Source organism: Physeter macrocephalus, chromosome 15 (genome assembly GCF_002837175.3).
Source record: "Physeter macrocephalus isolate SW-GA chromosome 15, ASM283717v5, whole genome shotgun sequence".
In the NCBI taxonomy this organism is placed as follows: Eukaryota; Metazoa; Chordata; class Mammalia; order Artiodactyla; family Physeteridae; genus Physeter; species Physeter macrocephalus.
Genome location: NC_041228.1, coordinates 30,514,329 through 30,532,531, shown reverse-complemented (window position 1 = coordinate 30,532,531; position 18,203 = coordinate 30,514,329). Strand labels below are relative to the sequence as shown.

The 18,203-nt window shown below is 32.7% G+C and overlaps 1 protein-coding gene across 11 annotated transcripts in view; it reads left to right on the top strand.

The window, feature by feature from the left end:
- The window catches only part of OXR1 (oxidation resistance 1), a 468,745-nt gene that overhangs the window by 408,881 nt on the left and 41,661 nt on the right, over positions 1-18,203 (top strand). For all 11 annotated transcript variants that reach the window (XM_024129823.3, XM_024129824.3, XM_024129821.3 and 8 more), the window contains 4 exons: positions 645-829; positions 3,656-4,416; positions 7,823-7,991; positions 11,523-11,685. In XM_024129823.3, the coding sequence (XP_023985591.1) occupies positions 645-829; positions 3,656-4,416; positions 7,823-7,991; positions 11,523-11,685 (1,278 nt within the window). The remainder of the gene's footprint in view (positions 1-644; positions 830-3,655; positions 4,417-7,822; positions 7,992-11,522; positions 11,686-18,203) is intronic.

Genomic DNA, 18,203 nt, shown 5'->3' with positions numbered 1-18,203 from the left:
ATAGCTTTTCATGATTAAAATAATTACTGTATGCCTTAGAAGTAATCTAATCTACCTAATTTTACAGATGAAGAAACAACCCCAGAGGCTTTGCTTGCCAGAGGTCACATAACTAGGCAGTAGCAGAATCGAGTGAAATGGAGATTTTTTTTTTTTAAGATATTTTAAACAGATTATACTATTTTCCTTTTATAATGGATTGAGTTATCAGCACATTATTTATTAAACCTGCAGTGTGTGCCTGAAACTATTTGATACCTGTAGTGATGGAAGAACACAGGAGGCTGTATGCAAGTTAATGTAAAACATGGCTCATGCCTTGAAGGACTTTACAATCCTTCTTATATTACTGAAGTTATCTTGCTGATATAACTCAGCATTTTACTGAGGCTGCAAATTTTAATTCTTGACTTGATTGATTGAAGGTGAATATGATGTTCTTTGTATTTTTCCTCTGCTAACAAGGAGAATTTACTGGGAAAATTTGGGTGTTATTAAAAACATTTTCACGAGAATGCCATAGTGCTTGACTATACTACTTTTATATGCGGTAGGTGGCCTAACATCGGAAATAAAAATATCTAGAATAATTTTTGAAAATTTAAACTTTGAAGATTAAACATTATTTTCTTTTTTCATCTTAGGGCACAGTCAGTGGTGTGTTGCTAGTTACACCAAATAATATAATGTTTGATCCACATAAAACTGACCCCTTGGTTCAAGAGAATGGCTGTGAGGAATATGGCATCATGTGTCCAATGGAAGAGGTGATGTCAGCTGCAATGTACAAAGAAATTTTCGATAGCAAAATAAAGGAATCCTTACCCATGTAAGAGTGATATTTATACTCCTTTGCAATTTTATGTCATCTAGATAGTTGACCCTGGTCTAATAACTCTGAAGTATTTTTTAATAGTTTTATTATAGCTGCTTTTCATTTTATCATTAATGAAACAGAAATATATGTAGTATTGAAAAGATTATTCTTACTGCACTAGAATAGTTAGGAATTGTTTTAGATTTATATTTGTATATTTGGTCAGAGAACCTGATATTTAAAAGTAACCTATAGTACTCATTTAATTCAATGTTTGCCAGCCCATTTTATTCAGGTAAATTCAAATTATTTTTATTAGTAATTTAAGGTAATATAAGTAATCAAGGGTAGCTTTCAAATTTTCCTTAGAAGAGCCTGAAGAGTTGGGTGTGGGATTTGGGGGAGGTCACACGAGCAAAGACCTGACATTAATAAAGCCAGAGCAGCTTTGTCTTTTATTGATTTATATGTTTGCACCCTTCTCTCAGAAAAGAAAAGTATAAAATACAGGGAAGAAGACCCACAGATTGCACAAATTTAAAGAGTTAACCTTGGAATATACTGGTTAGGGAATTTGTATGTTTCAGGTAACATAGATGTGAGGCTACAGGTCAGCATAGCCTTTGAAAGTAATGTGTTTAACTAAAGGAATAACAGAGAAAAGGGAAGGATAAGAAATAAAAGGAGAAGAAAATAAAAGACAGGTATACAAACAAAGGAAGGGAAGGACAAAAGAAAATTTATATGTAATAGAAAAGAACTCCCCCATTCCTCCATACATGACTTTGTCAACAGTTTAAAAACTGGCTTCACTTTAACTGAAGTGCTCCTAGGAGCACTTTACTTCACTTTAACTGAAACTGATACTATCATAGCCCACAGGGATGATAATGGTTGTTTTAAAATTAACCCCTGTGAGACAGAACTACTTACAAAAGAGACGGAGAGCAAATTATTTTTGTTTCTGAGGCAGACTACATGAGTTGTTAGAATACCTATGATAGAATAAAATCTTACTTAAACAGTCTCCATTATAATGGCCCCCCAGTAGATACTGTTTTGGCTTGGTAAACTCATCCTTAGAGGTGCAGATTATTCCTAGGATTGCCTCTACTGTTAGCTATTTAATATATCATCATCCAAAATCAATCTCAGCAAATAAAGATTATTGTGGCAGGTGGAGGGGTAAGACAAAGGTGAAGGAGTGAAGGATTAGATTAAAAGAGAAACAAGAGTATATGTATGTATATGTTGCCAGTCATTGATGAGATCCATTTTATGTTGCCCTGCTTTTCCATTTGTATTAGGATACTTTGGGATTCTGTTATGCTGAATGATCCATAACTGTTCTACATGGATGTTATAGGGCCCTTCCTCTTGTAAATCACTGTTTTGTCATTCAGAACATCACCTGGAAAGACCATCTATTTGATCCAGACCTTTAAAAAAGTTACTCCAAAAGAAATATCTTTCAATGCTGCCTTATGAATTGATTAAAAACAATATTTGGCAACAACTCAGATAATGTCATGTATGGTAAAAATGAGGTGTAAGATTTGATTGGTTTTCTTCTATCTTACACTGCTTGGGAAGTTAATTGCAAAGGTATTGTTCAGGAACTGTGTTGAGCAATAGCAGCATCATTGACATAAAAAAATAAGGTTACAACACTTATCTAAATCTATATACTGTTAGGTTTACTTAACTTTATCTCATACCTAAGGGTCTTATTAAATCTACAGGTATAGTTTCTCAGAACTTTTGCCAAGTTCCAAGACCCTATATATGCAGTTTTAGGGGCTCACCAGTAGATGACACTATTACACATTTAATAGCACAGATTAGATACTTACATACATTTCTTAAGGTGAATCAGTCAGTACAAGGGAAGCAGAGATAGGGACTGGACTTCAACTAATTAATATTTTTTAAAAAATAAATTTTACCTATCCTATGCACAATGAAAATTATGCACATCATTATAAAAAATATCTAGTACTAGAATAAGAGGAAAAGAGTTACCCAACTTCACCATCCAGAGGTAGCCAATAAATTGTGTGTCGGCTTACTTCCAGTCTTTCCTATTCTCAGACTTCCATAAATGTTAATACTTTTTCCACTAAGAACTCATGCAATTTCCGTTTATCAGAAACTACTTTTAGCCATCATTTTGAATTTCTGACTTCTGTTTCATATAGTGTTTACACTGTCTCCTTCCAGAACTTAAACTGTCTAACCATTGAACATTAGTGCTTGCATATACAAATGCCATTAAACATGGAAATCTAGATGTAATGATGAACCATTCAGCTAGCTAATATCTAACCCCTAAGCACTTTTGCCTCAGTTCTGTTCAGGTTGGTTTTTAGCTTTGCATTTGAGTCATTTATTTTAGTTTAATTTCTATTTAAATATAAATAAGCACTATTTAAATGTAAATAAGCACACACACTGTGTGTGTGTAATATCAGTCAGTGTGTTTTTATTTTATTGAGACATTTAAAATTTTAATCAAAATTTTATTTGCATATTTCATCAGTGAATAAATTTTAGTTTAGAATTATAGCTTCACCCAGAACTTGTATCTTCAACTTCTCTTCAGGTAGATCAATTCAGGAAACCTTATATTGATATTTCCCAGATCTTAAGCAGTTGATGCAAAACTTGACTTAATTACATGGTCTATAGGAATCAATCAAATTTTTGATATGCTGTTAAGAGATGTATGCTACATCCTTTTAGGAAAGCCTTTTTAGTGATATTAATTCAGTGTTAAGTTTGTGGAAATAAAATTCTACAATTTAAAAAGTAATAACTTTAAATTTTGTTTACTGACAGAGAGATAGATCAGTTATCAGGAAGAGACTTCTGCCATTTAAAGAAAATGACAAGAAGTAATACTGATGAAATAGACTCAAGAATTCGTGATGCAGGTAATGATAGTGCCAGCACTGCTCCTAGGAGCACCGAGGAGTCTCTTTCTGAAGATGTGTTCACGGAGTCAGAGCTCTCTCCTATACGAGAGGAGCTTATTTCTTCAGATGAGCTGCGACAAGATAAATCATCTGCTGCTTCATCAGAATCTGTGCAAACCGTCAGTCAGAGTGGAGTAGAATGTTTGACAGTCGTAACAGAGGCTGCTAGTACTCCTGACCACTTAAAATCCGATTCTGGACATACTACCAATGAAGTTGGGACTCTTTCTCTTAAAACTGATTTAAATAATCTTGAAATGGCTACTAAGGAAGGAGATCAGACTACAGATAATCTTCAAGAAATATCAGGTCCTAAAGAACAAAGCACAGGTATAAAAGGTAATGCAGACCAGGATTTTCTTCTTAATGAGAATTCATTACACCATGAAGAAGGTGAAAAAGAAAGTATGCCCTGTGGGGAAGCAATAGAATTTAAACAAAAGCCAATTGTCAACAAAGGAAAACAAGGAAAGGAACAAAATCAGGACTCAGAGACTGAGGTAGAAGAGCTACGGAAACTCTGGAAAACCCATACAATGCAACAAACTAAACAGCAAAGGGAAAATATTCAACAGGTGTCACAAAAAGAAATTAAGCATAAAATAGCAACAACCAGTATAGAAGGTAAGTGTTAAGCATTATATAAAGTTAGTTTATCTTATTGCATATTGTCTCCGTCTTTCCTCACTGACTCAAAAGCTACTGTATCTTAGGCCACTCTGAAGGATGATCTAGTAGCCCTTGACTGATGTTTCTCTGGGGACAAGTACATAGTCTCTGGTTTCTCCTGTCTTTTCTTATCCCACAGTGGGTTGTACACATAATGAGCATCTTTTCCACCATGTTTAAGCATTCCTCACACACTGCATTCTGCCTTTAAACAATTTATTTCTTGAAAATGCACACAAGTTCCATAATACCTCTGATTTCTCCATTTCTCTTTTAGTTCTTGGTATGTTTCATCATTAAAATACCTTTTAAAATTGCATATATAATGTCCTAATTGCAATTTGCAATTGCCGAAGTTGTAATCCCATCATTTTTTAAAAGTGCAATTAGACATAAAAATTTATTTCTGAAATTCTTTCAAGTATCCACAAGTTCCATCATTGTCTGATTAAATGTTTTCCTTTAAAAAGCAGTACTAAGGATAAATTAAAACACCATTTTGTTTTTTCATACTATTTACTTATGAAAATTATAGTAATAGTTTGTCTTTTATTTCTAATATACAGTGCTTCCACTTAGTACATTATGGGTTAAAAGGTGTATAACTCAAGTATCTTAGCTAACATTTCTCATATTCTATTGGAGTATTGATTCTAGATTAATCCAATTTACATATTAACTTTCAGTTTCTTTAATTAAAAAATTTTAATTGTTAAAATATACATAAAATAAAAATTACCAGTTTAACCATTTTTAATGTAAAATTTAGTGGCATTAAGTACATTCAACATTGTTGTACAACCATGGCCACCATCCATTTCCAGAACTTTTTCATCTTCCTGAACTGAAACTCTGTGCCCATTAAACAGTAACTTCCATTCTCTCCTCCCTACAGTCCCTGACAGCCACCATTGTACTTTTTGTCTCTGAATTTGTGTCTCTACCCTAAGTACCTCATATAAATGGAATTATACCGTATTTTCCCTTTTGTGTGTGGCTTATTTCCCTTAGCATAATGCCTTCAAGTTTCATCTGTGTTGTACCGCGTCCGAAATTTCTTTCTCTTTAAAGCTGAGTAATATTCTACTGTACACAGCACATTTTCTTTATATGTTCATTTGTTGATGGACATTTGGGTTGTTTCCACCTTTTGGCTGTTGTGAATAATGCTGCTGTGAACATTGGTGTACAAATATCCTGTTTGAATTACTTCTTTCAATTTTTTGGATATATACCAGAAGTGGATTTGCTGGATCCTATGGTAATTCTGTGTTTAATTTTTTGATGAACCATTGAGCTGTTTTCCACAGTGGCTGCACCATTTTACATTCCTACCAGCAACACACAAAGGTTTGATTCAGTTTTTTAAAACACTGAATTTTCTTTGCATTGTCTAATTTAGGTATACTGAAGACCTAAGGATTATATTCAGTAGATGTTAAGGAATCCATTTACTCAAAGCAAGTTCTATAAAAGATTGAATATTTTTTCTTTTGTAATTTTTTTCTTTTTTCAGAACTAATGAATGTTCATTAAAGAACATTTGACAAATGTAGGAAGTTTTTAGAAAATTTATAAAAATTACTTTGAGTTCATCACCTGGAAATGATCATTGTTAATATTTGGTGTATTTATCTTTGATCTTTAGTGTGTATGTGTATATACATACACACAAACACATACAATTTTGCTAGTTTTTATATGTATCTTTACTTACGTGTATTTTTCATATAAAGTCGGGATTATATGTAGTGTTGTTTCTTGCTTTTTTTACTTAGTATATTATGTAGTAAACATTTTCCCATGTCATTATACAGTAGACCTTTGAACGACTCAGGGGTTAAGGGGTGACACACACCCCTCTCCCACATTTGAAAATCTATGTATAAGTTTACAGTCAGCCCTCCCTATCTGTGGTTTTGCATACATGGATTCAACCAACCATGTATTGTAGTATTATAGTATGTATTATTTGAAGGAGATCTGCATATAAATGGACCTGTGCAGTTCAAATCCGTGTTGTTCAAGGGTCAACTTGAACCCATATAATTCTTTCATGGTTTTTAATGGCCCTGTAATTTAGCCATTTCTGTATTAAGACATTCAGTTGTTATTAACAATTCATATTATTAAGATATTTCTTTGATGTTGTAAAGAATGCTGGCATAAATATCTTTATTTGATATGTTTGTGTCTGATAGTTGTCTTATATTTTGAAATCTTTGAAAAAGATAAAATGAGGCATTCCTGTTTGACCCAATAATATAGTAGACTACTTTTATTTTATTGGGTTTGTTTGGGTGCAGGGTTTGATGGGAGGGACATCCTATTATGACAAAATTCTAAAAGGAGAAAAATTGGTAGATAGTTTAGATAGGTATTCCTGGATTGTTACCGTTTGGTTTCTTCTTTTTGTACCTGTGTATGGAGGGGGGACAAGAAACTTAGTTTTAAGTAACTAATTTTAAGTAACTTGAGATCCTATAATAGGGAAATATTTAAAGTTTCTGATCTTTAGTGACTTTATAATATCATAAAACTTATAAAACTGTAAATATATAAATATAAAAATGTACAAATATAATTGTGGGAAGAATGGTAAAAGTTCACTCTTTCAACCTGACGCAAATGTTGGGGCTCAGATAGATTATGTACCTTGTGCAGTATTACACAGAAAAAAAGCCATGACTAGTACCCAGATCTCCTGACTATAACTAAGTGCTTTTTCTTCACAGTATGCCACCTTCGTAAGCTAATTAATGTCTAGATTGCTGAATTGAACCATTTTGTCAGACTCTCAGTGTGTCATGTCAGCATCTGTGGTTGGACAGGTTAGAGATAATTCAGGCTGTCCAAACTGATGGCTGAATCTAGCATATTGTTGTTTTTATCACACCTTCGTGTGCATATAAAAGCTTCACAAGATTTTTTACTAAATTTTTGTCTGTAACAACCATATTACAGTAAATCTTTGAAAATTCTACAGACTTATTTTAGATATTGTTCTAGAAGGCTGATAAAGAACATGCAGAAAATTACGCATGCGTATGTGATTACTTCAGTGCGGTTGTCACAAACAGAAATTTGACAACAGTTCCTGGATCTTTCGCCTTTTCCCTAACGCTTAGACGTAACGTCAGCTCATACTTTGCCTGTTAGTTCATTAGTCCTGCTGTACTTGTCACTTTGCCTCTGATGGGAAAAAATACAAGCTACTTAAGAGAATTCAGTAAGTTGATGTTTTATTCTGTAATTATTTGTCAGAAGTTTGGAGATAAGCATTACTTAATCTAAGTTATTTTAAATCATTCAAGCATGGTGTATGAGAATTGAATAAACACTGTTTGTGTCTCAATTCTAGGTTCTGCACTTTTAAAAGAAAAGAGGAGGCATCGATTACATAAGTTCTTATGTCTCAGAGTTGGAAAACCTATGAGGAAAACATTTGTATCTCAAGCAAGTGCAACGATGCAACAGTATGCACAGAGAGATAAGAAACATGAATATTGGTTTGCTGTGCCACAAGAAAGGTAAAACAACAACAGAATCTTCAAAACATTATTGAGATTCCTTGAATTGAAATTATTTTGTATAATACATCCCACCAGTAGCAAAGTATTGAAATAGTTTATGATTAAAACCTGACATTAAATCTATTCAAAATCGTTTAGTTCCTCTTTTACACTCTTTAATTTACCCCATTTCTTTTTTTTTTTTTTTTTTTTTTTTGTGGTATGCGGGCCTCCCTCTGCTGTGGCCTCTCCCGTTGCAGAGCACAGGCTCCGGACGCGCAGGCTCAGCGGCCATGGCCCACGGGCCCAGCCGCTCCGCGGCATGTGGGACCCTCCCAGACCGGGGCGCGAACCCGGTTCCCCTGCATCGGCAGGCGGACGCGCAACCACTGCGCCACCAGGGCAGCCCCATACCCCCCATTTCTAATTTTAGTCCCCTTCATGGTTTGATGCAAAAAATGTGAATATATACCTAGTTTTAGTAGTAAAGAAACTTACTTAAAATGTCTTAGATCTAGAAGGTTCATCAAAATATTAACTGGTACAGCCCCTACCTCAAGGCAGGTAATGATGTATAATTTCCTTCTTAAAAATTTCATCAAATGCTTACTGAATGCCTACTATAGAATACATAGCACTAAATTAGCTACTAAAAGGATGTGGTCCTCAAACTATTTTTTATACCCACTACACAGTAAAATTTTTCATCTTAAGTTTAAGCAATTCTGAAGGATGTCTGTCATCACTGCATTGTAAATATTGACATTTTAAGTTAAAACTTGCATTTATATTTTAAATATACCCAGTAGGATCTAAACATTGTGACAGTTTGCCCTCTACCATTATCCATGTAAACACCACTTGAATGTGCTCTTTAACAGTTAGAATTTGCATCATTACTTTTTCTCTTTGAATTTGTATTTCAATTATACCTCCTCCTAGAATCTTACTCTAAGGTACTATATTTTTATTCCCTTTTACATTTTTTTGCAAAAAATTACCTGTACTTACACATTTATCTGTATGTGTGTGTGTGTGTGTGTGTACTGGAATTACATTTCTTTTAAAATTTTCTGTGATTATTGTCAAAAGAGTAAAGGGTCTAAGGCTTACCCTACCTTGCTAACAAGTTGGCCTGCCTCAGTTTAATGCATGCTGGCAGAAAACAGAGTCACAATAGCAGCAGTCACAGTACCAGCACTTGTATGAGTTCTTTGAGCTTCAGTCCCCACAGTTGGATGTGAAGAAGGCCAAGTGACAGCTACATGTGCCATGGGTTATGTTAAAGAAGAGGAACCATAAGTTTAGGGAACTTAAACCTTTTATAATATACAGTAAGCATGGTTACCCTTTGCTCCAGAGTAAGGTACTATTTCTGCCTTCTAAAACTATGCTATGCTTTGTTTCCTGTTGTAACATACTTGAAAAGGTAGTGCTGAACAAAGGTACACAATGCTCTTTGCTCACAATACATGTGGAAATAAAAGAGAAAATTGTCTATCAACAACTGCATTATTCCAAATGTTAATTAAACACAAGAAAATTTTATCATTACAATTATTACTAATAATTCATCAAAGCAACATAAATTATAAATTGTCATAATTATTACATATAAAAATGTAAAATATAGGAAATGCCTTAATAAAATATTTAGGGCTTTCCTCCAATTAGTTTATGTATCCATTGATAAATATTGTTCATTGAAATGATGAGATAGGATTCAGCCCCTCAGTTCTACCCCCTCCCTTTTTTCTTTTTATTACTAGTATTGAGAAGCTTTGTTCATGAAAGTATCTGAGACTGAAAATTTTTATTATAATGTCACTCAATTCTTTAAACATGTTTCTATTTATATTCCAAAATTACTTACCTTTCATCAAAATTATTTTTAGTGACCATTAGTGAACAACTTCATTAAAAACTCCTCCAGTTTTATGGAAATCAGTGAATTAGAAACCACCTGATATGCCAAAGGACTTGTTATCCAGTCTTTTAAAACTTTTCCCCATCTCAGTACCAACTTTGGGCAACCAGGAAGTTTTTACAGTTTATGGCATGTAAAATTCTGGATGACTGATGATAGTGCTTTAGTGAAAGCAGAGAACAGGCAATCTGTAAGATATCTTGACCACACTGTTCTCAGGCAGCTTAGTATAAGATTAACATATGGAAGCAGAATATAAGAGATTACTTCCCTTAGAACTATCTTATGTGTCTATGTGCCTCTTGGAAAGTCTTTATATGTTGCTCTGAAGACTGTTGCTTTCAGGAATATAATAATAAAATTCTTCTCTCTTCCCCCTCACCTAAATATACAGTACAGTCTGTGCATTCAACAAAATGTGATTAGAATAATTTTAAAATATGGTATGATTTGTATAATTCATGAGTACATGAAAGGCAAAGAGCCAGATACTCAGATCTGCCAATGATACCAAGATGATTACAATGAAATATTCAACCCTATTATATCTTTAAAAATAATGTAAGGATTTGTTTTTCTCATTACTGTTGGTTTTATTTTAATTTTTGCATGGAATTTTCCATTTTAATGTTGTCCTTGCACCTTGGCTAATGTTCATTAAAAATTAGTTTTAGGGCTTCCCTGGTGGCGCAGTGGTTGAGAGTCTGCCTGCCGATGCAGGGGACGCGGGTTCGGAAAAAAAAAAAAAAAAAAAAAAGAAAAAATTAGTTTTATTAGAATTTTGAACTGTATTGTATCTAAGTAATTTATGAAAAAACAATTGCTTGTTTCCATAGAGACAAATTATCTGAAAGATGATAGTTAATACGTTTTTAAAGTGTTAGTTGCCACATAAGAAATGACATTATTAAAAAATTTTATTAAATTAGAAACAATTTCCAGAACAGTGGTTATTGATTGGTATGTGCTAGTGGAGAGTTTTCTAATCACTTTTCATTTATCCATACTAATTAAAGCCAACAAAACATTTTTGAAATGTGTTGCTGACCCTGAGTGTTTATCAGGGATTTAGGCTTTACTCTAGTAAACAAAATTGAAAAGGGGAACAAGGGAGTTAAAAGGTTGGATCATCCCTGAACTAATAATACACTATGTGTTCCTGGTATTTAAAAGTTAAACATACTAAATTTCTATTAACTTGGAAAAAATCTGTATAATGTCCAGGTTTCAAAATAGGTAATTAGTAAGTTGTTTACTTATATTTTAGATAATTAGATCATTGTGTGAATGAGGTCAAAATGGTGGGTTCAGTTTTCCTTCCCATTACTAAGTTTCTTTAAAGAAAAGAAACATTACTGTGGACAGCATGTGAGCTTGTCAAAACCATGCTAAAGAAAATCCTAATGTAGTTTTCTCAGAGCTTGACAGAACACAGCCAAAAAATTTTAAGTTAATGTCTTCCTGGTCGTGGGCTTTGTTTTATTTTTAAATAAAGCATGGTATATATTTTGTATATTTTAAGTCTTCAAGTTTTGTGAAAATATTTAACAAATATAGTTTTAAAATTCTAGCTAACAGCACAGAATACTAGATCTATTATTAATAATCGCTTGTTCTAACAGGACAGACCACCTGTATGCCTTCTTCATTCAGTGGAGTCCAGAAATATATGCAGAAGATACTGGTGAATATACCAGAGAACCTGGATTTATAGTAGTAAAAAAGATTGAAGAATCTGAAACAAATGAGGATTCTACTAATGAAGCAGCAGCTAGAGAATGGGAGGTAAGGGGAAAAATGTGAAGATTTCGTTTATCTTTTTGCTTTGTGTGAATTTATAGTTTTATAGTAGTTACAGGCAAAGTACAAGTGATCTTTGTACAAAAGAGTAATTTTTTAAAGGTTCACCGTCCATGTATATACATGTTTATTGAATAAATCTGATTAGTAACTTTGGTTTATTCCTATTCGTCATTTTCCTTTTGCTTTAAAATACTGGAGAAGCAACCTATAGCAATAAAATGCCTTTTATTGAGTGAACTTTAGAATAATATTAACTGCTGTTATACTAATTTTCATAAAATACTTATTTCAGATCTGGTTTGTTTTAATGTTATCTCCTGCATGGAGGCGGTACAGCAGTTATTTAACACATTCATGCAAATTAGCACTCCTTTCTAATAAGCTCATAAAGCATTATCTTGACATCAGTTTAGCAGTAATGCTAGGGAAATAAGCTGATGCTAATTTTACTCAGTAATGAAAGTTTTATTTGGTCAAATTTACTGAGCTTGTCTAAATGGTCAGATTAACACTAATCAACTTTTTATAACCCCTCTTAGATCCATCTTTTAATATTACATATTATGTTTTTACATGCTTTGTCTTGTGGGATTGATAGGATGACAGTATCCGGTTTCTCTCTTGTTATGGTTGCCTGGATTAATCTCTTCGTGCATTGGAAAATACAAAACAGATGCTAAAATGTTTTTTATTATTTTTATAATTATTCAGATAATAAACTGAATCAAATTTTGTTATCCATGTGGTGTTAATGTTTGCAGTTGTTTATGTGATGAATGTATTGTGTATGTACTTAACAGGTATAATGATTGAAGGTATACATGGCATGTCTTTTGTTTAAAATGCAAACCTGATTTTGTATGTGCCTAAGTCCATTCTGTGTGGTATATACAGCATCAGTTTCTACTGTGACTACAACATAATGGAGGAAAAGAGTTTAACATATTTTGAGCATTTATTTTGAGTTATTTTAATATTTAAACCAACATTATTAATCTTCTTACCAGCTTTATTCACAATAGCCGCAAACTGGAAACAACCTGAATGCCTATCAGCAGGAGATTGGATAAATAATTTTCAGAATATTTATATAATTCCAAATAATATAGCAATAAAAAGGTTCTATTGGTAACAACAACATGGATGAGTCTCAAAGATAATAGTTTAATGAAAGAAGCCAAGCCAGACATAAAAGACTATATTACTGTATAATTCCATTTATATAAAATTCATAAGGGCAAAACTAGTCAAAAGTCCACCAGACTACCTGTTTCTGGGAGTTTAGGGCTTGGCTAGGGGCAGGAGGGAACTTTATATAGAGTACTGGAGATGGTCTGTATTTTATTCTTGGTGATGATTTACATGGGTGTTCACATGTACAAAATAATCCCTATGTATTTAAAATTAGCTTTAGGATACTTTTAAAATAGCCCAGGTGATCAAAGGTAGTAACAATAGAAGGTAGAGTGGAAGGGGATAAAATAAAGTTTTTTAAAAAGGTATTACCTAGCTAATAAGACAGGATTTAGTGACAATTAGGTAATGGTGAAGTTTCTAACTTGGGTGGCAAGGTGGATGGCAATATTTTCAATCAAGTAAGGGAGTTGAGAGTTTTCTCTCCTTTGGGATTGGAATACTTAACTTTGGAAATAATAGACTTTTATTATTATTTTTTTGAGTATTGACATTTTGATTCAAAGGAACTGCCTCAGTTCTTGTGGAAGACTCTGCAGGTCTCCTCACTTGTTTTCAACTAGAATTGATTCAAATAAAAAGAAGATGGATGATAAAAAATTTAATTTTAAAAACTTTTTTTGCTGCATTGTCTAGAAACATTTTGTTGCACTATCTAATATAGTAGCCACTAGTGACATGTGGCTATCGAGTACTTAAAACGTGGCTAATGCAACTAAGGAATTGAAGTTTTAATTCTATTTACTTTTAATTAATTTAAATGTAAAAACCAATACTTGATTCAGTATTGGATGACGTTTAAATATGTTTAGAACAACTTGGATATGTGAATCTATTCTTTCAACTATAAATCTCATGAAATCTAAATATGATCTAAGTAAGTTCAGGTATTTCCTATGAAATTTGGTGTCTGCATTGAGATGTAGTTAAATATACTAATTCCTATAGATACAATAGCCCCTAGCCACTTGTAGCTGTAGAGCACTTGAAATGTGGCTAGTCCAAATAGAGATAATCTGTAAATATAAAATATATACTGGATTTTAAAGATTTAGAATTGAAAGAAAAAAAGTAAGATATCATTAATTTTTATATTGATTATGTTGAAATGATAATATTTTGGATATATTGGGTGAAGTAAATATATTAAAATTGATTTAACTTTTTTTTTCCTTTTTTCATGTGTCCACTAGAAAATTTGTAATTGCATATGTCTTGCATTGTATTTCTCTTGTATAGTGTTGGTCTAGTGCCTGATAGCTACTAAGTACCTAAAAAGTAGTTGCTGCTTTTTTTTTTCCATCAAAAGTCTGTTGTTTACCTTAGGGCTCACTCTTGGTGTTGTACATTCTATGGGTTTGAAAAAATGTAAAATGACGTAAAAAGTATTTTAAATGTTAAAAGGATGTTTTTTAAAAAAGGAATTTGACTAGAGACACATGAGTAATTCAAAATTTCTACCTACGGCCGGAGAAGAGGTGACTTAGAATTTAGGATGAATTTATTATGAATTTATTTCATGCTAACATGAAATTTATACATTGGGGAAACTTTTGCATATGGTAAACTCACCTCCTCTACTAATTCTCTTCTGTTTCCTTCCTGTCCTCCTACCTCTGTAAGTGGCATGAGGGCAGGGTTTTATGGGTTTCATACACTATCTGCAGAGCTAAGAACAGTACAGGCATATAATTCATCCTCAATAAATATTTACAACATTAATGAATAAATTTGGACATAGATTAAAATAAATAATGAAACTTGTATTTATTAAAAATTGATCTGTATCCTAAAATAAGTTCTTATGTCACTTGTAGTAAATATTTTGTCATAAAGCCATAGACTCTGGAAGTTAGAATTAACTGACAGTTCAGCCTCTCTCATTTTACATTTTACACTGTTCTTGGTTCTGCTGTAATATATTTAGTGGTAAGAAACTTACTACCTCAAAGGGCAGTACTTTTCAGTTTACGAGTTCTGTTAGAAAGTTCTTTCTCTTAGTGAGTTTAAAGAAACATACCTTTGTAAGTTTAATACATTTGTCTTTGTTCTTCCTTCCAGTGCACATTAGTAACAACATATTTTTTCTATATACTATGATATGAAAATTTATTATCAGATATTAATATTTAAATATTATTATTTATTATTATTATCTTCCTTTTTAATCTTCTACCAGGATTATTTTCCCTGGTACTTCTGTTTGACTTTAGTAACTCTTCTTTGATCTTATACTATCCTCATCATTACCCTAAAAGGATTCATTAACTGTGGCACCCCAGATTACTAAAATGTGCACCTTTTGTAGCAAGAAAAATTCTATAATATTTGAAACAATTTCAGATCCAAAATGTGCAAATTGAAAGTCAGTTCTACTGAAGATAATTAGAAAAGGTTGGAATTCAAGAATTAGAAATAATGAGAAAAGGAAAAAAATGAGAGCAGTATTAGAGATTTGTACAGTGAATTCCAGAGAGAAGTGAGAGCAGCAGAAACCTACCTTTACTAGCAAAGAGAAAAGATAACTAAATTTTAAGATTGTCAGGAGTAAGAACCTCTTAAGATACATTAGAACTAAGATTCCTGAATATTGGGAGAAAGAATCTAGAAATACTATACATGTAACTCAAGATGTGTAACAGATTGATGTTATTTAATATGTACTCTGTATTGTTCTAGTTTAGTCATTAGTCAATATAAATATAGTTAGCATAAAACATCAGCTTACCTCAACATTGTTTCTTTTTTAACCATACTGTCTTGAGTTTCTTAATTATGAATTCTTCTGCTGTTGGTAGTTTAATAACCCTACCTTGTGACTGAGAAGGAACAATTGTAGAGTCTTCTGGTTTCTGCCAGTATTCAGTGCAAGAAGTCAGTAGAGCATGTTTACTGAGGATAATGTTTTATGTGGGCCTTTGCAGTTTTGTGAGAAATATTACTTGCTTTTTGATGGGGAGTGTTTTTATGGATGTTCACTGAAAAGGAAAATACACTAATGGCATTTCAGCAGTGTCAGGTAAAGGTGGGAAAAGATGCCTATTTTGACCCCTACTGTTTGCTGATCATTGTGCTTTGATCTGATTAATAATACATAAATATAGAGATTAATAGTATAGTGAATTTGCATGTGCCTCTCAGCTTTCTCAACTTATTTTATCTGTAATCCTTCCTTTTCCTCAGTTCACATTTCTTCAAATGTGATAAAAAATGTTTAAAATACACGTAATATGAATGTATTTTTACTGTTTGCTGTTTGAATCGGCATCCAACTAAGGTTTAGATATTTCGATTAGTTAAAACGTCTCTTAATTCTCTGTAGATGTAGGTTCTCCCTCCATTTGTTTGCCTTGCTTTGCTTTTTTACCTTGTAATTTTAGCTTTTAAGAAATCATATTTTTCCTGTAGAATGTCCCATAGTCTGGATTTTGCTGATCACATCCCCACAGTCTTACTGACATGTTCTTCTGCCTTGAATTTCCTATAAATCAATATTTAGATCTAGTGCAACCTGCTTAATCATAGACTATTATCTTTATTTTACAGATAATTTCTCTAAGCTTGTTTCTTAAGCTTAATTTTAGCTAAAATCCTCAAAGTGGTTTCATCTGTAATTCAGAGACTATACTCTTTTACCACACCAAGTTCTCAACCTAGGCGCAGAACCTTTGAATCATCTGGGGGAGCTTTCAAAAATCTTAATACTCAGGGTCACCTCAGAGCAATTAAATCAGAACCCCTGGGGTGGGACCTACTTATCAGTATTCGTTTAAAGCTCCTCAGGTGATTACATTGTACAGTAGAGGTGGAATAACTACTGTACTATCCCAGGCCACCACTTTGGGTGTTGTGTTAAACATATATAATGCTAAGACAAAAGATACTTTCAGACTATATTGGTCATAAAATACTTTAATTTTCAAGTGTCTGTCGTGCAAGTTACAATGTATAAAACATTTTCAAAATATTCCCCTTGTTTCTTTAATCATTTTATGCTTTGATTTTTAAAAAGATTTCTTATCAGTAGTAGCAATCCTGACATAGTTACTTCAGGCATAGCTCCCTTACATACCAAAGGACTCCTATCACCTTATGTACTCAGAGGCACTACAAGGAAAGGGAAATCAAGAAATATACCAGGCCTTCCATACTTTTTTTTTCATTGATCTATGCCTCTTGAACTTATCTATCAAATGCGCTTTAAAGTTTGATGCACTTGACAAGTACCCAAGTGTCCAATGGTATAGTCTAAAGCAGTGCCTACCACACTAAGCCTGAAATATCTTTGAAACCTGTTTTATTTTTAAGGTTCATGTGAATTTTGGATTTATCTTCTTAATTTATCTGATGTACCTAAAAAACTTTTAAAATTCTTATCATGAAATGAAAATGATGCTATAGTAATACAGATCAGTTTTATCCTATCACCAGGTACATGGCACATAACTGCACCCCTCAGGCTTTATTACCCTCGACCCCAAATACCAACTTCAATAGGCATTCTACTAGAATCCTCTGAAAGTTTTAGGTTTCAGCTTGTCACATGTGTTGAGTGTACCAGTCTTGCTGCTTGATGACATGCCTCAAAAGTAGAACTTTTAAACTTAAAATTGCTTGTTGTACCACTTCCTTTGGGTTGACATTCCACTCCTTTTGGGATAAGAGCCGGCAGAAAAAGTTTTCAATTTTTTTTCATCTCTAAAGTTAATTTTATACCATTTGTAGTGCAGTATCTCTCATACTCCAGACTTACTAATTAAAACATCCAGTGGTCAAAACAACTAAGAAATTGACTTTATTAAATTAGCTTTAATTGATTTATTTAAAAGTTTACCTCCCAGGCTTATGTTTGTTGGTTAAATTTTAAAATACAAGTTTACTAAGATTGTATCCCCAGGTTTATCCTTGTTCATTAAATTTTAAAATATGGATTTACTAAAATTATATGCCCATAGTAAATTATATAACATATTAGTGTTTTTCATTTTTAAAAGCAGTGATTGATATTAGAAGATTACTCTGGTTTACTTGTTACTTCTTACACTTTCCAAAGTATTGATAAAAGTATGTTCCATTCAGTGTTTGGTTTCTGATATGACTTGTTCATTTTTAGGTGCTTGACATTACTCACATTTTCTCAAATAATCAAAGCTTTCATTTAAGTGAAAGTGTAAATGTAAATATATCGGCTTCTTATTAAATAAACCTGTACAAAGGTTTTGTAGTTATTCCAAGTATTTTAGAATCTGCTTTCTGCCGTAGATAATTTTGTAAATCATTTATAGGATCTTCCCATTTTGACGTTA